At 39.5% G+C, this 23,277-nt stretch overlaps 1 protein-coding gene across 7 annotated transcripts in view; it reads right to left on the bottom strand.

Annotated features, from left to right (window-relative positions):
* The window catches only part of NEDD4L (NEDD4 like E3 ubiquitin protein ligase), a 356,789-nt gene that overhangs the window by 168,926 nt on the left and 164,586 nt on the right, over positions 1-23,277 (bottom strand). Inside the window, exon 1 of one of the 7 annotated variants that reach the window (XM_077135367.1) lies at positions 5,304-5,545. The exons of the other annotated variants lie outside the window; for them this stretch is intronic. Coding sequence (XP_076991482.1) covers positions 5,304-5,326 — 23 coding nt within the window. The 5' untranslated portion in view covers positions 5,327-5,545. Of the gene's footprint in view, positions 1-5,303; positions 5,546-23,277 lie in introns of those variants that run through there. 7 annotated transcript variants of the gene reach the window in all.

The following is a 23,277-nucleotide window of genomic DNA, read 5'->3' on the forward strand; positions in this document are numbered from 1 at the left end:
AGCAGAACATGTAACTGCAGTATGTTGCACGCTGAAAACCAGAGGGCAATTAGGCAGGAAAAACTCACAATGGGTAAACCACTAGCTACATCAATGAATGGCTGTAAGGAGCTTCAGAGAGCTATTCCCCTATGCATAGATCTCATGGCATAATAGAGACAGGTCACTAAACTCCCACCATTAGAAAAGCTTGTCAGAAAGTCTGGCAATTAGGCTTAACCTCAAAGTTGTGTGCATATCCATAAAAGGTGGGGAACCAGTGACCTACCACCCAATGGTGCTGACAACTAAGAAGAAACCATAGCCTTTAACTGACCAAAACCAGGATGACAAGGTCCTCAAGGACACTTTTGGAAGCCTCCTTGAAGGCTTTGGTCACAGACCCTCCTAAAGCATGAATATCTGGTTTCCTCATCCATTCCTTTCTTCAGCAAATACACATGGAGTTCCTGTTATATTGGGGGTGGGGGGGTGGGAGCACTGTACTAGTGACCTTAGAGAAGAAAACAGATAAAATATCCCTACCCTTGTGGTGCTTACATTCTAGCAGGGAAGAGACAGATAGTAACATAAAAATTAAATTAGCAAAGCATATGGTATGTTCGAAGATGATAAATACTAAATACTAATGAGAAAGAAATGGAGCAAGCACAGAGGTCTGACGTTGTGGAGCGCGGGAAAGGAGAACGTTTCGGTTGCAGTTCTAAGAAGGATGGTGAGGAACCTTCCTGAAACAATGGTTATGAGCAGAAACTTAAAGGAAATGAGACATCGCTAATGGGGATGGGACCCTATGAAAAACATCAGAGCTGTCCCCCATTTGCCTGGTCTCCTTCATTTAGGGTAACATACATGACTGAGGGCCTGCACTCTGGAAGAAGGTACACACACCTGGGTTTGTTTTCATGATTTCCCCTTACAGCTCGGCATCCCAGCACGTGGATCAGGAGTGGGCCTGGTGGTGAGCAGGGCATATTTGTTGCATAAATGAATGAATTTCGTGTCGGGGGTGGGGAGAAGGGTGCATTTGGACTCTACCAGGTGCACTCTAAATTTGGAAATGGGCAAATTGCTTTTGATTGTGTCCTCGGCCCACACGTCTTCCCTCTACTACAAAAGCAGCAGAGCCAAATATAGATGTGCAGAAGCACAACAAAAGGCCATCTCACTGCGATGTGGAGAGCACCTAGGATTAGGCAACCACCGGAGGCAGGAGGAAGCCTTGTGCTCTGGGAGGGAGGGTGGGGCTCGCTGGGGTGGGGGCAGGGACAGGCGCCGCTCCCCTACCCAGGGAGGGCTGGTGAGCTGGCACCTTCCACAGCAGCACCTTTTAGTTTGTGGGTCTCCCCCACAGTCCCAACTGGTTATTACTAAAGTAAGATACTGGCTTTGTCATTAAAGCTTCAGTCCTGGGTCATGCTCAAAATCAAATGTTAGTGGTAAGATCCTTACAACAGGATGGTGTGCCACCTCCCGGGACAGACAGCTCCAGGCAAGGTGACAGGGCCCCATGTGGCCTCTTGGTCTTTGCATTCTCTTGCTCCCTCTCTGACACACACACACCCTTCAGCTCCTATAATCTCTCCAGCCGTTAAAAGTTCCTTGTTTGAACCAGAAACAGTTCCATTGGCATACACAAGTGGAAAACCACTCAGCTTTGGTGTGTGATCTCACATGCATGAACAAAGAATTCAAAAGAAAATGTTTAAACCAGCCAACAAAATTAGGGCACACATTTCCCAAGTTTGATTTATCTTACAAATCGAGTAAGTCTTAACTGTCTTTGATCACCATCTCACTCAGGCCAGCACTTCTAAGTACGTAAAGTATATAAGAGAAGAAAATCAAACAAAAATCGAGTAAAAAGAAGAATGGGAGAAGGAAAAAAAAAAAAAAAACCTTAAAAATTTTTTTAGCCAATTACAAAATGGCAAGTATATGGGTAAAAGGTATTTCAGCACAAGAGATATTTATTATGTATTTGAAAACTGGCTGATTAAGAGAATAATAAGATTAAAAATTTTTAAAAAATATGGGTAAAAGGTATTTCAGTACAAGAGATATTTATTATGTATTTGAAAACTGGCTGATTAAGAGAATAATAAGATTAAAAATTAAAAAAAATTTTTTTAAAAATATTTTAAAAAAATAAAAATTTAAGCATCTTAAATAACCCTGTCTATGGGTTAAAATAAATAGGTACATGAATAAAATGCCAGCCTGGATAGTGTCCACACTCCCCCACCCAAGGCAGAACAGATCTCACTGATTAACCTCACATATAATTATATCCCTGAAAGCCTCAACAGAAGAAGGCAAGAGAGAAAAAGCAGAATTTATAAAAATGCCTTCCAGCCTGCCATGCCAGTGGGTTTAACAAAACTAGAGGCTACCTTTGAGTCTCAAGCTTGTCTACTAAGCATGGCAGATCTTGGCCAAAACAAACTTCTTGACCCTGTTAACAGAGTTGAAAGGTTCAAATCTCTGCACTGGCAAATGCTCCCAAAGGTCACACCCCATGACTCCAAAGGGCTTCTGCTCAAGAATCTATGACCAAATGCCTTCCAATAACATGACAGGGTTTCCAGTCACTGCCCTGAGTCAGAGAGGACTGTGTTTGTAATTCCATGTGACCTCCATGCCCACAGCAAGCCCAATGAGTAATAGTTACATGAACAAAGGCTTACATCATTGAAAGCGGTGCTCTTCTATGTTTCTGGTTAAACTCCATTTACCCTGTCGAATCTATCCTATCTGTGTTTTCACTTAGGCTGAATCACAGTTAATTGTATTTGAGGGCACAGGTTTCATGTACTTTTCCAAAAATTTCCACTGAATGGAAGAATGGAAGATTCTTCCATTCTTTCGTGGAAGATCATCTATCCTTTATTTTCAGGGATGATGTCAATCCACGAGCTGGAATTTTAACCTTTCTTCTGGTAATGACTTCTGGGATGAGTAAAGAGTTCACCCATCTCTGCTGAGACAGTATAGCTCCTGATTACCTGAAAAGATCCCATGATTCTTTTGGCTGATACAGTTCTGGTGACAAGAGCAAGGCTGGAGGGATAATTTATACAATCTAGAGCCCAGACCTTTAATGGAATCAGCCACAGTGTCCCCTTCGATTTCAGGAGAACAGTTTGTGGTCTGTCCCAGGCCAGGCACACAAGTTCTGCCAGCAGGTAGGCTCACCTGGGAGTTGCTGGCCCATGTCACACAGCCCACCTGTGCTCTCCGAGAAAAGCCAGGTCAGGCACAGAGCAAGCACAAATATTTACTGTTAAGTAGAGGTATGCCAAGTCACCGTCTGTGGAATTCAGAGCCACTGGGAACATAGTTGAGATAGAGTCTGAAAACAACTGAGAACATGTGCTTCTGCCATCACTCAGAAGGCGAATGACCCTCAAAAAACCTCTGGGATTCAAGGTTAGAGATCAGCAGGTATTCCTCCAACCTACCTCTAGAAGGCAAAGTCCCCTAAATTAGTATAGCACATCAACTCAAAATGCATAAGCAGCAGAAACTTCTGCCATGGTCAAAGAAATGACTTCACCTGAAAATTGATTTGGAAATGCCCTTTGGATCAAAAAAAAAAAAACATTACCTGGATTGAAATACACAAAAGAAAAAAAAAAAGGGAACAAAACAATCCGCCCCCAGACCAAAACAACTGTTAATAACTAAAAATGCCTCAAAGATATTGCTAATAAGTACAGAGGCTTCCAGCCTTTGCCACACCCACCAAACAAACTGCTTTGGGATAAAACTTCCATGTTTCTCAAGTAGCAAAATTCATATAATTCTTTTCAGCTGTTATGTTTTAAATCAACATTTCACTGCAATACGAGACTGGGAAAGAAAAAAAAAACTCTTCAATTGAAAAACAAAAAACAAATGATCATGAAAACAATATCAATTAAAAACTTAAGCCATAACATCTGTAACTGAAAATCATTCAAATTTGTTTTGTTTAATTAAATAAAAAGCACATCCTTTCTTTCACTTCTTGATTTCCTACCACTTTATGCAAATCCCCATGAGATTTTAGTTACTTCTAGTTCACTATCTTGCACCGCTTGGAGAGGGAGAAAGAAAAAAAAAGAATCTACCTCGCAGCATCCAGACCAATCGCTTTCTCCCTGCTCATTTCTGACAAAACTTGTCAGCCAGGTACTTTAAATTCCTGCTTTGTAGTTTTGTTTCACTCACAGAATCTATCTCAAACACCCATAGTCAACGTACTTTCAACGTGAAAGAAAGTATTTTCTTAAAGCATATATCATATTTGACTGTAGGCTTTGGTATTGTTGATGCATTTTTATCGTTTCAAAATAGCAATTTTAAACAACGTTAAACCACACCAGGGATACTTTTGTGAAAGTAAGTTGGCTCATTAATGTGAAGGTGTGGCCTGCAAAATTTATTTCAGGCTTTGAAAATGTATTCACATACATCAACTAATTAGCCAACAGCTTATGAATCACCATCAAGTGAGACAGCACAGAAACAGAAAAATCACATTTTAATAATAAGGCATATCTGTATGTACAAGCAGTAAGGGTACAAAATGATAGCAGAACCTAAAGGAAAAAATTCAGTTTAATTTTTGTCCTTCCTAACAACAACAAAAAAATTGCATTTAATATAAAACATGTAAGTCAAGTACTGAGGAAAAGAAAGGTTTCTATCCTTAACACTGAAAATTCTGATATAATCCATAAATCATTCTCCAAGCAAACTGTTTCGTGACATAAGACAATATTTCATTGAAAGCCAAGTACAGCTGGTAGCTCCTCTTCTCTAGTGAGATTTCTAAGTCTGATAAACCACAGAGAAAATAGATCCAAAGCAGAAAAGGAAGAAAAATCCCAATCGTTTCCTCCCAAACCAGTGATTTCTAAATCAGATAACAATATTCACAAAACTTAAGTGGTCTATATTTTCCTATTATTTTCAGAAAGAAAATAAAAGCATCTGATATACTTTTATTTTTTGAATGAAAATTGTACAGTTTTCTAAAGAATCAAGACAGAGATAAAACAAAGAGTAGAAAATCAGGAGAATTCAGATCACAATTCTCTTCGGTTTTGCTATTTGCCTGCACACTTTTCTATACATACAGAAAGCAAAATCGATCAACTATTGCTAATGCTAACATCAAAAAGATGTCATTTATAATGCAAAATCTTGGTACATGCTAGAATGATGCCATTGATTACAGTACCACTCCAAAATCCAACTCTGCAAAGAACAGATTCAGCATTCACATAGCACACATACAGTAGTGCCTTTATTCTTACCTATAATTTTCCTCAAGGCTCATGGAAAACAAGCCATCCAGCCTGCCGGAAAGCTTTGGTGAAGCTAGAGTTGCAGTAACCCAGCTGGAAGCCTATCTCAGGAACCGCCTTTCCCTTTAGAAGCAGTGTCCACACACACCTCTGCTGATATCCACCAACTCCAGCAAGACAACTGAGCCAGAACGAACCGAGCTTGCTACTTATATTATAATGATTCACTTCCACGACAGCTAGAAAAATGCCTGTTGGTTGAAAAGGGAGTTGAGTCAAGCTCCACCCCAACATAAGGATGAAGTAACTCCGCCCAGCTCAGCAATCAGCTTAAATAATCAGGCGGTGCAGTAACGTTAAATTACCTGCAGCGGCCTCTGTTCGGCTGCTGGGACAGGGCTCAGTGGGTACAGTCTCTGTTTGGCCACCAGGACAGGGCTCAGTGGGTAGCAAGAGGAACTGAGGGTTATCAAACAGGTCCAGCAGCAAACAGCGTTCACACAGTTTTGTGAGCACCTATAACTTTGGCCTGGATGTCTTCCTGATTTAAAGCTGCACCAGTTTTCTGGGCAGGGTGCAGTCCACAACACAACTTCCTGGTCCTCAAAGAGCTTAAAATCTTGATGGGGGGGGGGGGGGGGCAGGAACAAAAATAGTTATGATATAAACTTCAGCAGGAAACAGGAAACAGCTGACAGGCAAGTGCTCAGTGCCAGATGACGGTGATAGTGCCACCTGGGTGTCCACAATCTCTGATGTGCAGCCCCAGTTTTCAGAGCATACCCCATGCAGACCAAGAGTGCTGCAAGGGGCCAGCGGGCCCAGCCTCGGTACCCCTCAGCCCCGTTTAGTATCACTCACTCACCTGCCCAAGCTCAACTATGCTGAACTCCCCATAAAATGGGTGCTTTCTTTGGCATATGCAATTTTTGCTTGCTGAAACAGGAAGTGTTCCCAGTTGCAGCAAAAAATTAACTCAGATTTGGTGGCATGCTCACTCAAGAAGTTTTCCTGACACGTTGGCTGAGAAACTTTATCAACTAGACTTTCAGGTTCCCACAGGCTCTCAGATGCCGTGATAGCCCAGTGTGCTGGGAGGACAGACAGATCGCCAGAGAGGCAGTGAGCTCCTGTGGCAATGAGGGTCACCCAGGGCTTAGAGGAGAAAATTCACCCCAAGTTACAGTTTGGAAAATAACGGCTCTAACACCTTTCAGTAGTTCTCGAAACAACAAGAAAAATACTTTGAGTTTTTAGTCTTCAGCAGGTGAGGACATGCAAGTGCTAAACAGACTAAACTTAGGAGCAGGAACTCCATTTTTCGTTGTCTAAGTCTAAAATTATAAAATTAAGCTGCAATGTTTCCAGTTTACACAATGGCTAGAAGGATTAAAACAAAAGCACCACAATATAGTATATAGTCTCATGGTTGAGAAAATAATACTTAAGCAAGTTGAATAATGTTATTTAATATTTGCCTCTTCCCCTTAAAAATAAAAAAGCACATACTCTCCATCAAATGTTAACTAATTAAATGATCATCCCATTCCAAGTATTAATTTAAAAATGAAAACAGAATTCAGACTTCTAATTAATAACCATCCACAGATGTTATTAATTTGGCTTTAAAATGTCCAATCCCCGTCTACTGAGGCTCTCTGCCTCAAAGCAGGATATAGAAAAACCTTATTCAGGAAATAAATTTTAAAAGGCTACACTTGACCTTCTCAACTCCAATTCTGCTACCTTCTTTTCAGTTATATTTGTTGAACATCAACTTCTCTATCCCCTACTTCATTCTTCCCAACCCACAGAAATCAGCTTCTGCCCAATTTGTAGTGAAGTACAACTAATCCTACTTCATGACAATTGGATTACTAACCTGGAAGGAACATTAGAAGTTTTAGTTATGTCCCTCTGTCTAGATAGCTGATCTAGGATGATGCCAAAGTAGATATAACCCACAAACTCAGTTCCAACCCAATGTTATTACCTCTGCTCTCACTAGAAACGATCAGAGGAGAGCCTGAAACTATTCAAATGCAAATCTCCCCAATATCCTACAACAAAAAGGGACATTAAGTGCCCAGCAGAGCAAGGCCAAGGTCTGAGAGTAAGTTCAAAACAGCCTTTCTCAGCATAGACAATATCCATATTTTAGGCTGGAGAATTCTTTGATGTGGGGGTCACCCTATGCATTGTAGATGTTTAGCAGCATCCCTGGGCTCCATTTACTAGATGACAGGAGTTGGGGGTTTTGGAGAAGAAGAGGGGCTGCATGGGAGGAAAAATGGAAAAAGCAGGTCATGTGCTGCTGCTGCTGGCAGGTAGGAACAAGGTAGAGGGAAAAGTAGTTTATTATTCCCCCAACAGGGGAATGCTGTTTCTGTATTGTTTCGTTTTCCAAAGAACAGCAACACAAGGTCATCAGCTGAGAGTGAGGGGCTTAGGGATTGAGTCAAAAATGCAAAGTCAGGATCAACAGTGGGCAAAAGAAGTCAAGAAGCACCAAGGCGGGCGGGCCGCGGTGGCTCAGCGGGCAAAGTGCTTGCCTGCTATGCCGGAGGACCTCGGTTCGATTCCCGGCCCCAGCCCATGTAACAAAAAACGGAAAAACAAAATACAATAAAACAAGAAAATGTTTAAAAAGATGTTTCCCTTTCTTCCTTCCTTCCTTCCTTCTATCCTTCCTTCCTTCTCTCTGTCTTTCCTTTAAAAAAAAAAAGAAGCACCAAGGCCTGACCCAAGATGGCACCATATACTTAGAGTTGCCTCCGTATGCAGGAAGCTACAGGTTTCCCCAGCAAGTGGGAAGATCCAGGAAGACGGTGTGGAGTGCCTAAATCAGCATGGGCACAGGGTGCCACAAAGCACTGGGCTTTAAAAGGTCCGTGGTTAGTGGCTACGTAGGTCAACCTGGAGGAAGGAAACTGAGAACAAGGAAATCTGCCGGGAATCTATTGCTGTAGAGTAAAGAAGTACGAAGAGAGTCGAAAGCAGGGAGCATCAGTGAGCAGGAAATAGAGAGTTGACAGATAATCTAAAGGGCTAAATGCACTCATCCCTTTGAACCCAGTAATTCCAATCCAGGGAGTCATTCCTAAGGAAATAATCAGAGATATAGGGAAGAGCTATAGACCAAGAAGTTCATTACAAAAACATAACTAAAAAACCATAAGCAACCTTAATGTCCCAACATAGAGAAAATAAAATGACAGAGTATCTAAATGTTCATGTCCTCAAAGAATATTTTAAAACATAGGAAAATACACAAAATACAATGATAGATTGGCGAATGATGGTATAAACATATGATCGCAAACACGGTGCTACTACAAAAGGAACAAAGTTGTAAGGCATGCAACGATGAGAAAGAACCCATGAGACATTTGGTAAGGCAAAACAAGCCAGACACAAAAGAGCAAATATTATGCCTAAGAGTCACCTCTGGAGGACCTCTTTTGTTGCTCAGATAAAGGCTTTCTCTCTCTAAGCCTAACTCAGCAAGTGAAAAACCATTGCCCTCCCTCCTAAGTGGAAAATGACATCTAGGGATGAAAGTCTCCCTAGGAGTGTGGGAGATGACCCCCAGGGATTGGCCTGGCCCTGGCACCATCGGATCAACAACACCATCCTCACCAAAAGGGGGAAAAGAAATTTAATAAGTAAAGTATCAGTGGCTAAGAGAGTTCAGTAGAGTTGAGAGGCTACACTGGAGGTCACTCTTATGCATGCTTCAGTTAGACATTGCTACCTATCATAACTTGCCAACCCCCAACCAAGACCATTCTGGCCAATCCTAAAGAATACATAGGGCATTATATAAGATTCTACAAGGTTCCATGCACTAGGGTAACTCTCCAAAACCTACAACTTCCAGATGGGTCCCTGGACCGGATAAGTTTCGAAATGCAGAGGGGTAAGGCCTTCCAGAAACATCACTAGTTCCATCCCCCTATCCCATATAATCAACAGTCCCTTCCAACAGGAAAAAGTTAGAATGCGTATAGACCAAATACCCCTAAAGAGTGGGGGTAAGATCAAAGGTGACAGTGGAGTTATACAGAAAAGTAGGGTTTAACAAATGAGTACGAGTGCTGAATCATTACACTGATACTTCTTTTAGCCTCCAGTACCTTAGAGCATCCAAAAAAACAAATCTAAAATTGTGGCATTGTAATTCATACCAAACTCTGAAATCTGTTCTACAACTAATTGTTGTGATGTACTTTGAAATTTACTGCTTTTATGTATATATGCTATTTAAAGAGAAGGAGGAGTATAACAGACAAGATAGAATTTAACAATGAGTATGACTGCTGAATCATTATATTGATATTTCTGTTGGTCTCCAGTGTCCTGGAGCAGCTAGAAGAAAAAAACAGTCATGGAACTGTAACTCATACTAAACTTCAAAATCTGTTCTATAACTACTTGCTAAAATGTACTTAGAAATGTATTGCTTTTTTGTAAATATGTCATATTTCACAATAAAAAAAGTTGAAAAAAATACAATGATAAGTCAACATCATAAGATAAAAACTATGTATAGGCCTCTGGCCTCCCCCACCCCTGTCTGTGTGAGAGTGCCCACATGTCCTCTTACATGTGTAACTAATAAATTTTCTGCTTGCTTACTCTAAAAACAAAGCAAAACAAAAAATAACTATTATAACATATCACAAGTTTATTTAAAAAGTTTACATGCTCCCATCCTACACTTCATGGAGGCACTAGGAGACCCTAGGTGATTTCCAAGGTTAAAAGAAAAATAGGCAAACATGATTAGTATCTTGGAGAAGGAGGCAAAACAGAAAGAGTAGCCAGGGAGGAAAAGGAGGGGAACCAGGAGCCAAGAGTCATGAGAGTAAGGGAGGTGTCCTGTGAAGAGGAGCGAGGCGCTCTGGGAGGGAAGTGGGGGCAGGGGAGCAAGGGGAGTGGCGTGGGGGGAGGAAGCCTCTGGGGATTTGATGAGCGGGAAACTGTTAGTGTCCTAAGACAGATACATCAGATTCACCAAGTGGACAGTAGGCAGTTAGCAAAGGATGTGGAGGGAAAAGAGCCTTTCTGGGAATTCCCTGCAGTTCTTACTGACCAAGGAGAATCCAAGGTAGAAACCACAGTCCACGGCCAGGGGCAAGACAATCCGGCTACAGTGAGAGGCTGCTTCCAAGTTCACTCACATCCCTTGGGGATTTTTCCTAAATTTGAATTTCAAAATAATGTTAAAAAAAAAAAAGGGCAAGTCATGATGGCTCAGGAGGCACAGTTCTTACCTGCCATGCTGGAGACCTGGGTTCAGTTCCTGGTACCTGCCCATGCAAAAAAACCAAAAAACTCATGGTAATCCCCACCCTCCAACCCAAAGAAGATATTTCCTTTACGTCAAGTGTAAAAAAAAACCTGAAGACATTCTTGTGCATACATATATGCTGCATCTCAGCATTCAGAACTATACAAAACTCTTTTCAATTTGACTACAAAATGAACTATTTCATTATGCTGTAGGGTAACACATACTTATTTTTATAATCTAGTACAGCAATTCTTTAATTCTATATTATTTACAATTACATGTACATTTTTGATGGCTCCTAGTGATTCTGACAAAGAAGTTTGCTTGATATTGTTTACTACACTTAGAAGATTGGGATGTTTTGTGCAGTGGGGTATTATGAAATGCCACAAAAGTTCACACTGGATTAGTATGTTCCAATGGAAAGCACAGGAAGTGTACAAAAGGTACCTAAAGCTAAGTAACATAACCAAAGGAATAAGAAAAGCAGGAAGAGCAACCTGATTCAAAGCAAAATCTTATTAGGAACATACAATTTGAATTTCATAACAGTATTCTAAAGCATGTTCACTTTTTGTATTTTCTTCCTTTTGTTTTTAATCCTAAGGTTTGTCAATAATTCAGATCTTGAGCTTTTCTTCCCAAAAAGCCACCGTGAATTTACCCATACCCTGTAGCCATTCAAAAACCATATTTTAAATTAAGATTAAAAGTGATAAAATGTTCACAATGTAATTTGATTAAAGAGCATCATTCTGAACAATATTATAGTATTATTCCAAATCCATAAACTACTGCATTTCTATATGCATAAGTAGAGCAAAAAGACTGGAAGGAAATAAAATAAAATGGAAACCCACTATCTTTCTCTGAGTATTTGGATTATCGGTAGATCACTGCCTTATATTTTCTTATCTTTTCCAAAGTATAAACAAAGCCTAATTTTTTTTTTGTTTTTAATACACAGGCAGGTACCGGAAATCGAACCCAGGTCTCTGGCATGACAGGCGAAAATTCTGCCACTGAGCCACCGTTGCCTGCCCTAAAGCCTAATTTTTATAATCAGAAAAAAGGAGCTATTTAAAATCTGTTGGGAATATACTTCATGTTTTAAAAGAACAATAACTAAATGGAAAGAATCCAAATGTAAGGGGGAAAAAAACCCAACTTTCTTTGTTTTGTTCAAAACCAGTTACAGTAGAAGAGAAACTAGGCCACTTGGAGGAGGAATGAATTGAGCAAAACAAGGATGATGTGACACAGGCAAAAATCTTTACATAACAGAGGCAGGACTTGGTGATTATAACACAGAGTCTTGAATTTCCCACAGGATCTTAAACAGGGTCCTCCTCACTTCTTTTAGCCTTATCTTCCAAGGCCTTACCAAAAAGGATAATGTGAGGTTTACGTACTTCATATGTTTACTTGATCAAGACACCACTGACTTTATCAAAACACCTGAAAAGAAAATTATTTCATAAAGAAGGGGAAAGGTTCTCTTGATCCTTCAACATCATCCAGTAAACATGAAATATTAGGTGTCTACTTTGTTCAAGGATCTATGCAAGACTTGAAAATCTGTATCCCCAAAGCATTTATAACCTAGTAACTTAGAGGCAGTCCCCTAATTTATGAAACAGTTGTATTCCTAACATTAATTTTTTGAGGTCAGTAACTCAGAATACTGAACACAAGTTCACATGGAAGAAATACTTCAACCGCAGGCATTCTTTTGAGGCCCCTGTGACTTTAAATACCATCTAAATGCAAATGGCTCCCAATTTCCTATCAAGCCCCGATCTCTCCTTTGAGCTCCATTCTCAGCACCGTTCTACTCTATATCTCCATTTGGAGGTCTGAGAGGTCTTCTGGACCAAATGTGAACTTTTGATTCTGCCCTCTAAAATATCCCCTGTTAGCTCTTCCCCTTTTAATGGCCACCATCCACCCAGCTGTTCAAGTCAAAATCCTTGATTCTGCTCTTCTCTTTATCCCTCACACATCCAGTCCACTGGGAAGTCCTAATGAATCCACCTTCTAAATAAACCCCATCCATCCCCTTATCTCCATCCTCAATACCACACCCTGGTGTTCAAGCCATGCTCTCACACCCAGGCCATCCAACAGCCTCCTAAGTGGCTTAAGGGAGACATTCAACACTAACTTCCAAGGACACATCACATCAAGCCACAACCCTGCTTGCAACTCTCTTTGCTGTCTTCCCACAACGTGAAGCATAAAATGTAAATTCCTCCCCACAGCTCACTTAGCCGGAATACGCCACAGCTCCCACCTGCTCCACTGCCCTCCTCTCCACTCTATGCCCCAGCCACACTGGCCGCCTTGTTATTCCTCAAGCACCTCAACCTTACTTCCAACTTGCATCATATTGCCTGTGCCTCTTTCGGAATGCACCTTCCTCAGATCTGCAGGCTGGCCCTCCCTCCTTTTATTGCATCGTCTGAGGAGGGGGCAGTAAAGCAGTATTTATGAATTTAAAAAAAAAGTATTTATGCTGATGGGACTATAAATTGGCACCACACTTTAGGAAAGCAAACTGGCAATATATAACAAAAGTATATAAATCCTCATATTCCTTGACTCAATGATCACATATCTGGGGAAGTAATAAGAGCATAATCCAACCAAAAGAAGTAGTTTTTTGGTTTTTTTTTTTGCACAAAGATATGCATAGCACACCTTGCTGTTCATATGAAATATTGGAAACAAATGATTATGAAATTGTACATTCATAAAATGGAATGTTCTATATCACATATTGGAAATGTTAAGTGGTCAAAATTAGGCTGTTAAAGTCTATTTACATAATGATGCTAATTTGTAAAGATACAATTCCTCCTACCAAAGATGTCTAACAGGGAAAATGCCAAAATATTAAGAGGGATGTTCTGTTGCTGTATGTTCTTAGATTCTACTTTTTTCCTATATTTTTCAGATTTAGAAAAATATATCTGTGTAACTTTCACACGCTACCACACTGATTTGATTACAAAGACATTGTAGCATACTGCCTGATAACTTGTAAGGCAATTCTGTCCTCACTGGCTCTCTTCATTTCATCTTGGCTTTTCTCAGGTATTCTGTACTTACACTTCTGTATAAACTTCAGAATTATTTTATTCAATTAAAAAAACCATACTACAGTGGAAAGTCTAATTGGAATGGCAATAAATGTACATAGTCATTCTGGAATAACTGATATATTTATATGATTTTCTTTTATTTTTCTAGATTTTATTTCATCTCCTGCATCTAGATACTATACGTGTTTAATTTGTTCTTAGTTTCTTTGCTGCTGTTGGGAAAGAATGCTGAACTTTCATCTACAGTTGCTTAGTTCCAGATCAGAGAAATGATCTGCATAATAATTTCTATGGATTTATTTATTTTTTTATCCTATCACCTTGATAACTTTTCTCATTAATTTTAGTTTTTTTTTACTTGATGCTCTTGAGTTTTCTAGACATGTAACATTTCATTGTCTTATCGTTTCCAAGACAATGTTAAATAGTTATTGAAGCAGGCATCCTTGTCTAATTCTTAATTTTAACTGAAACAGTTTTAGCATTTTGCCCTTTAGGAAATACCTACTGTTGATTTTTTTATATATTGCCTTTTTATGTCTAATTTTTTATTCCTATTTTGCTTTTTCAGATTGTACTGCTAAACTTTATCAAATGCCTCTCAGCCTCTACTGACCTAAACATATACTTTTTCTCCTTTAATATGTTGGTGCAATAATGGATAATGGTAAAGAGTTTTTAATACAGAATGAATTATCTTGGCGTTATTGGAATAAACTCCATTTGTTAAATGCATTACCCTTTTGATGCATTCAACAGTTTATTTTTAAATTATTCTGAATTTCTGCATTTATTTTCATACATGATATTGGTCTATACTTCTTTGACGATTTTAATCAGTTCTTAAATTAAAATTATGCCAGTTTTACAAAATGAACTGAGAACCTTTCCATATTTAACATGATGGAGAATAGTATAAATAACACTGAAATTTTCTGTTTGGTTAGATAAAACTCAGTCGCAAGTCCATCTGGTCTAGGTGCCTTTTTCAACAATAAATTTTATTCATCTTTCCTTTCTCTCCTATAGCAACTGATCTATTCAAGTGTTCCATGTTTCTCAGATCAATTTTGGCCATTTGTATTTTACTAAGAAGTCACCCGTAACATTTTCAAATATGTTGTCATAAGCACTGCATATAGTAATGTCCTATACAACCTATTACTCTCTCTGTCTCCTTCCTTGTTCGTATTCTTACCTAGTTTTGCTTTCTCCTTCTTCTTCAATTAGGATGATGGGAATTTATCAGTCTTTTGAAATAACCAGCTACTGGATTTATTTGTCCTTCACATTTTCTATATTACTAATTTTAACTTTATCTCAATTTCTTCTAGTTTTTTTCTTACTTTGTTCTTTTCCAATTTCTTATGATACATGTTAAATTCCCATATCTATCGTTTTTAAAAATGACAGCAGCTTTCCCTTTTCAGGTGATATGTTCTATAATCTTTAGACTTTTCACAAATTCTAAACAAGAAAAAAATATCTATGATGGAAATTTTAAGAGCCACAATTCAAGGAAACAATGGAACTAATAGACTAGTAGTTGGGATTCTAAGAGCAGGGGATTAATAACAGAAGGAAAGGCTGATTCCGTCTTCTGAGTACCAGCCACATTTAAACAAAATTCTATCATCCACCTTACTGCACCATTAAATTTTAGCTCTGTACTTTACAGTTCGGTAAAAATAACGGGATTCATGTATAATTTAAAAACAACAACAAAAGTCTACCACCAGGCAAATCCTGTAGTCAGGCTGCCTAATCTTCAGACTTCTGCCTATAACCAGAACAGTGCTCTGAAGTGCTACCAGATCTCCAATCAACAAAGATTCATTCATGTCACGATACTGAGCTTAATAAGGCAAGAATGTGGCTGTTACACACTTTCGAAGCATTTTCAGCAACAACTCTCAGTTATCAGAACCCATCATTCAGAAGCCTTTCCTTTCCAAGGTTCAGCAATGTCTGTTATGAGAAGAAACCTTGTATGTGTGACAGCTTCAGGCAGCTACTCTGAGAAACCAATGCTGAAAGCACAGTGAGAGGGTCTACTTATCCCAGGGGAAGCTGCCCTGACCTAATTAGAAGAGTCAGAAGCCAGAAGCTAGAAGCAAAGCTGCTAGTATTTCCTTGATCCTCACTACAGGGAAACTTAGAAGGCTTAAAAGGTCCCAACCTGGTCTGGGGAACTTGAAAAGCACACTCACATAAAATCACGTTAATTTATGCTCTACTAATTCAGAACCGTTTTTATGATCTGGAAGGGTTTGTGCTCACATTTCCATTTTTAGACCCTATGACAAACAGGCTAAGAAGGAGGCTCAACCTACTTATGAGAACAAATTTTAGAAGCTCTGACTCATATGCAAACAACCAAGATGCTAATAATTTGTCTGCTGGTTAAAGCAAATTCTTTCATTTGCCAATATTGGACTGGTCTGGGGTGTTACTGTAAGTCCGTGAAGAAGAAACTCAAAAAGAAATTTAACAGCTTCTCTACATTTAATTTTTTCTCCCACCTAGTTCCTGAATGTTCTCCTAGTGAATCCCAGTATGTGGAATTTTATTAGCAAGCCCCCATTATAACAGAACTGTTTGGTAGTAGGAACCATTTAAATTTCCCAAATGTCTCTGAAACCAGCAAGGAAATAATGTCACTTTTCATTTAGCTATATGTACATTTGGGGGGCGGGGGCGGAGAAGGACTACAATTCCACCTTTCATGAACAAAAGAAACTGAACTGTATCCTGTTTAAAGGCTCTGCAGATAATGAACAGCCAGAGGCACACACTGGTGCAAACATGCGGAGGCAAGGTCAAGGGTAGCAACAGGGCACAGCTGCTACCACCAAGCCACGAAATATTAGAAAGGTGGAATAGGGCTCAGGGGCCCTAGTCTATCAAATGTTCTAGAAATTTCACTGACTGATTCTGCACAGCGACTGGGAATCCAAGTACCTCAGTTTGTTCCTATCATACTAAAGTAGCAAACCTGGGGACGCTGCTCCTCTGCTTTGCATACATGCACCTCACCCTCACTGCCTTGCCTCATCCTCACTGGGGGAAATACTACTCCAGCACTGTCAGTCCGACATATCCCAGGTCCTTTCCTGGTTATACACAAGAATTAGTTCCAATTTCCCAGGTTTAAAATGGGGTATTTGATTGATTGTGTTTTTTCCCACTTGGCACTCACATTTCCATTTGTGAAAATTAAAGGGGAGATCTATGTTTTCCAAAATTCAGTGACAATCAGCTACTTGTCACAGTTAAGAAATAATCCAAATGGGCCAACTGAAATTTCTAGGTATTTCGATATCATCCTTTGAAATACTTCAATTTCTCTTTCGATTGGAAACAGCTCTAACCGTTTGCATTCTCAGCAAATACTACATATTAAAGCATAAGAGAAGGGAGTGGATGAAAGAACAAAAGCGTAATTTCAAAATGCAACAGGGAAGCTTCGAGAGGCTTTCTCTGGTGCCTGGGAGGAGTGGGAAGCCTGAGTGCCTCAGGATGAGCCTGTATCCCCATCACAGGGAAGTCCTGGCAGACCGCCAGGCCCTAAAAAGGCACTGAGGTGGGAATGCTGCTGTTCCTGCCTACATATCAGTGCTGTTGCATTTGCTTCATGAGGTAAAGGACAGGTAGCAGCCATGCCTCCCCACAAAACGACCACACACTCTGCCACCCATTCCCTCTGTGGGGTAGCCTGCCCCCTTGCCTCTTCTCCCACCCACCCTCTCTCCACCCTCCCTCCTTTGGTTCTCTTGCAAATCCTAACCATGATGTCAGATCTCTGCATAAGTTCCTGTCGGGCAAGGCTGACCACGGTGGCCCCTAAGGAGGGGCTGGCCCCCAGGAGCTACCTGTGAACAGGAAGTGGCATCCCAGGGAGAGTCACAGCTCCACAAACTGGGTACATTGGACTGGAAAATGGCATGATCTGTAAATGAGTCCACCAAGCTGAACTAAGTCAGTGTACCCAAAGCATAGGAAGCATCTTTGATCCCCCTGAGATTGGCCTTATTTTAATTAAGGAGAATTAAGTTCATACAGAAGTTAATACCTGAACTAGGTCACACTAAGTAAACAGGATTCAGACCCACAGAGGAGGAGGATTCCGGGGCATGAGGAATATAACATGAAAAATGGTGGAGCAAAAAAACATCCGAGCATACACGGGGCGTAGGCGGGTGAGCCTGGCTAGAACACAGGGGGGTGGGTGGAGGGAAAGAAATGAAAGGGGAATGGGGTTGGACCAGAACAATTTTCTATCTGCATACCAGGTAAAGGTACGGGAACTTCTTCATTATAATTTTCTTTCCTTTCTCAATTATGGGTGTTTTTCACCATTTTTCCCATAAGTATTGAACTACAGTGGCTAATAGAGGGCCCTGGAATTTCAAGATTCTATTTCCTACACATTTTCTCTTCTTATTCTAGACCAATTAACAATAATCTCCTGTTTCCTCTCCCAATCCCACAAACTCCACAATCCCTATCAACTGCTTCTCCCTGAGCCCCCCTCTCCCTCACACACACCCTCTAATCAAATAATCCAAGCTACTTTTGATGACAAAACAAACTTTAAAATATTTTTACCAAAAACAATTCTTCTAAATATAACTTCCAAAATTTTGAGAAAGGACAAATATTTTTGCCAGGTGACTATGTTTGCCGTGCTTTAATCTCTGTTGTTCCTTTGGCCCTTTGTGAACACAACGGATTACGACGGGTGTTAGCTCAGTGCTGCATGGCACACACCCCCACTAACCCAGGACTGTCGACCTTTCAGCTGCAAGCTGGTAGCCATAAAGCTGCATTAGTTCACTAGGAATTAATTAAAAGGACTAATGATCTAAATGGCAGGGAACACAAATAGGGCATAACAAAAAGAATACCTAGAATTGGTTCTGCATTATTTACTGTACTTGGCGGATCATCTTAGAATATCTTGTGGTTATTAATAAACCAATTGAGTAAATATTGTTTTAACTCTCAACCCAAATATCTTGTCTTACGCTGCTCACAGCTTATTGTTATGTGTATCAGATACACAATCTATTTCATGATATTCAGTTCTCTTTTCCTGTCTTATTTTTAAATTGTTTTCCTTCCTTCATTGAACTCTGTCAGGTTTCAGTGTTGTACAGCTTTATTTCGTCCTGCAAACAGTTTGCTCTCTTTTCTTTTTTTAAGCCTTTGTCTAAGTGATCCTCAGAAAAAGATACAATACTTATAAAACCTTTCATATAAGGAACGTTTAATGTTACAAACATTACAGAAGTTCTAAACCTAACTTGAAAAAAGACTAATTAAAGCACAGGAACATGCGATTCCCATCATGTCACCACCTGCCCCAGCCAGCAGAGTGCCAATACCTTACAAAGAAGAATTTCACATAGTGAGCTGCCTGCTCATTCACTTGGCTGGAGTGAGTCCCCGAAAACCTGCCCAGTGGGAGCTATAAGGTCTCCATTAGACTGCAAATAGCATCAAGTCAAGGGACTTATTGCAGCTGCCTTTGGATCCCAGATAGCACCATGTCGCGTATATATGCCAAAAGCAAAATAAATGCTTATTGGGAGTAAATTCATCACCAGCTATTCTATAAATGTCTTAATGCCAACAAACTGAAATGCAGATGGGTACCATGACAAATCTGTCAATAAAGTTGGCTAGACCTTCAAATTCATAAAAGGCTGAATTTTAATCATAAATTAACGATAAAATTGCTTTTCCTATGGCTAAATGCAATGGTTTTTCCACAGCAGTTGATCTGAACCAATTTCACTTAAACCAAGCTGATAAGACTTACTAATGCAAATCTTAAAATACTGAATTACCATCTTTAATTCCCCCTTAGCAAATGCAGTACAAAGTCATTATTTTTCAAATGCTACAAGTTTATTGGGTCTGATTCACTAGTTATCTTCCCAGACAGTCTGGCAAGACTTAATTTATCTGAGAGACTAGCTACCAAGTGGAGAATTTCATTTAATTATATAAGAAGTTAAAAAAAAAAAAAAAGCAAAACGTTTTTACCAGTCAGAGCTGTTTTAACATTTACTAATTTGGTTGCAGTTAACATAGTTAAGGAGAAAAAAATCATCTGTTCTTAGTATAAAAAGCTGCCTTTGGAAAGAAAGTTCTTATTCTTGCACATTTACCAACACAACATATCATTACACTAAAATCTTTCCTACAGGGAACTAAAACCCATCACTGCATCTAGATATACTTAGATTGTTGCTTTCGTTTCCCCAAAATTAACCTTCCAAAAATGAAATTTAAGAGAGTAGAAATACTAAATTCAACAGTAAAGGATTTTATTTTTATTATGATAGCAATTTTTAGTTAAGCATGCATTCAAGCCGAATGTTATCAGTCATTAAGACAAAAACAAAATTCACAGTGGCAGAAAAGCAAAGAAATGGAGCCAAAAACCCTTACGTGGTGATATATTTACCAGCAAGCAGTTTAAGACCCTTGATCTCTGTGATGAGACAATCCACAATAAACCAGATACATGAGCACCTTACAAACCAGCATGAACAGTCATGAAACAAAGCAAAGGAGAGGAGGCTGATGGAGCAGAGATAAATCTAGAAGGTAAAAGGTGTGTCTGCTATCTGCAGAGGGACTAGAGGGCAGCAGTAATCAGGGAAGACTCCCTGCAGAGGAAATCAGTTCTGGCCATCCAAGGCAGAGGCTGGTGTGGGGCAGGGACCAGATGGGTAGCTGCATTCTGAGGAGGGTGATCCAATTGTTGGAAAAGAGCCGGCACCATCCCTGTTAACGAAGCTCTACCGCATCTTGTGTCCTGCAGCCCTGAGACCAGCTCCTCTCAAACCCGACTGTGCTTTCTGAGTCACCTGGGAACTAGCTAACCAGCAGTTTCTGATTCAGTACTTCTAGGGCAGGACCTGAGATTCTGCATTTCTAACGAGCTCCCAGGGAATGGTGTTGGTGTGTGGTCCACACCCTGAGTAGCACTGCAGTATAGGATGGACAGGGCAGGAAGAGGACATTCTTTTTTCAAATGTAATTTTATTGAGATATTATTCAAACACTATAAAATCTATCCAAAGTATACAATTAGTGGTGCACAGTATCATCACATGGTTGTGCATTCATCACCAAGATCAATCTTAGGAGATCTGCACTGTTCCAGAAAAAGAAATTAAAAAAAGAAAACTCCAAACATTCAACACCCCTTATCCTCTCTTCCACCTTACTGACCGTTCATATTGTATTCTACTCAATTTAAAGACATACAATAAAGGTAAGTTAATTAAGACAGTGTAGTACTGTCAGAGATAGATATATAGAACAGTGGAACAGAATAAAACACCCAGAAGTAGATTCATACAAACACAGGCAACCAACTTTTTTTTCTATATAGCTATACAATCATTATCAAAGACCAGGGCTACTGGATTACAGTTCAACAATTTCAGGAACTTCCTTCTAGCTATTCTAATACATTAGAAATGAAAAAGAAATATCCATATAATAAGTCATAGTAATAATCCAAATTTCTCCATCATACCCTCTCTAAGACTTTTACGGAGTCTTAGATAGAGCCCAGGGTATTCTTTAGGGTTTTCAAGAATTTTGTTCTTTGGGGCTTGGTATACTGCAGCAATTTGCAACATCTGGCTGAAGCTTGCATAAGAGTTACCTCCAGAATGACCTCTCAACTACATTTGAAATTTCTTAGCCACTGAAATTTTATTTTGTCCATTTCTTTCCCCTCTTTTGGTCAAGAAGGCATTCTCAATCCCATGATGCCAAGGCCAGGCTCATCCCTGGGAGTTATGTACCACATTGCCAGGGAGACTCACACCCCTGCAGTCATGTCTCATGTAGGGGGGACGGTAGTGATTTTATTTGCAGAGTTGGCTTAGAGAGAGAGGATACATCTGAGCAACAAAAGAGGTTCTCTAGGGGTGACTCTTAGGCATAGTTATAAATAAGCTTAGCTTTGCCATTGCGAGATATTTCATAAAGACAAGCCTTAAGGTTGAGGGCTTGGCTTATTAGATTGGGAGTCTCTAATGCTTGAGAGAATACCATGAATTTCCTCAGATGGTAAAGATTAATAGTTCCACATTTTCCCCTGGAAACCTTAATTTTAAGAGAAAGAATCCACTTGTTGGACAGGAGCTAGCAGATCTAGGCTCACAGCTCTCCCTTCAATTACTGGGTCTCAGGTGCTTCATAAGTAAAACAAGAAGGATGGACCCATCTCCAAGGTCTCTTTCTAGCTTTACAAATCTTGAGGAAGGAAGGTAGATTTATAGCCTAAAGAGCTATACTTTTTAAACATGGTTATTAAAGAGCAGGATAAAATTTGAAATTATGAAAGGTTACTGAGGGGCAATTTCTGTAAGACAAGAGAGGAGAATTTACCTGCCTCTTCACTCTTATCCCCTTAGTATGCTTTCCTATTTCAATGACTAGTCAAAAATATGAAGTGACACATGCACGAACTTATTCATTGCAAAAGAATAGATAAGCCTGGAAATAACCCAAATGTCCATCAATAGGGGACTGACCTAATAAAGTAGAGTACATTCACACAAAAGAGACCAGTGAAGCTGTAAAAAACAGGGGGGAGATTCCTATAGTGCCACTAAGTAAGCTCCAGGATGTAGTGCTAAGTGAAAAAAACAGGGTTCATAAATGTATAATGTGCTATCTTCTGAGGAAAAAGGAAGTACAAATATATGCATATATTTCCTTAATGGACAGTGGGGTGATTAGCCAACATTTAATAAGAATGGATACTTGTAGAGAGAAACAGAGAGCGGGACAGGGATGGAAGGCAGAACTCTCTTAATGCCCCTAATTCTATAGGTAAAACATCGCCAGCATTTTATCTTGTTAAAAAGCAAAATTAAATACAGGAAAAAAAACCAGAAACAAAACTAATTATGTATCAAGTCATAGTTGCAACCATATAGAAAAACATTTTAATTAAGACTCTGAAATGCGTTTTTATTGAATATCCCTAAAGGTATATGGCCAAGGCAATAACTGCAAAGAAATATTAAACTGCAATTGGTAGCCATAAAAATGGCAAAATGGGGCCATGGTGGCTCAGCAGGCAAGAATGCTTGCCTGCCATGCCCGAGGACCCGGGTTCGTTTCCCGGTGCCTGCCCATGTGAAAAAAAAAATTATTAAAAAAAAAAGGCAAAATGTTACTCATTTTTGAAGCTGGGAAATGGTATTTCATTATACTATTTGCTATCTTTCTCTATTTTTTTATATGTGTAAAAATGTAAATAAGAAAAAATGTTTAAGTTACCTTCTTTATCTAACACCAACACTCATGCACAATGAGTAAGAGAGAGCACAGGCTGGCACCAATGCCAACCTTAGTTCACCAAAATGAATGTGGAAATCCATAATATAAAATCTACTATTTGAGTGGGCAAAAAAGGCGGAGCATCCAAGTCCTACTGCAAGTAACATATTCAGCATCTGTACAGATCATATACTGCATACAAATATTTTATATTATCTCATTCTATTTTCTCAAAACAATTACAGGATGACCATTACGTCCA

The sequence above is a fragment of the Tamandua tetradactyla genome, chromosome 18 (assembly GCF_023851605.1).
Source record: "Tamandua tetradactyla isolate mTamTet1 chromosome 18, mTamTet1.pri, whole genome shotgun sequence".
Taxonomy (NCBI): domain Eukaryota; kingdom Metazoa; phylum Chordata; class Mammalia; order Pilosa; family Myrmecophagidae; genus Tamandua; species Tamandua tetradactyla.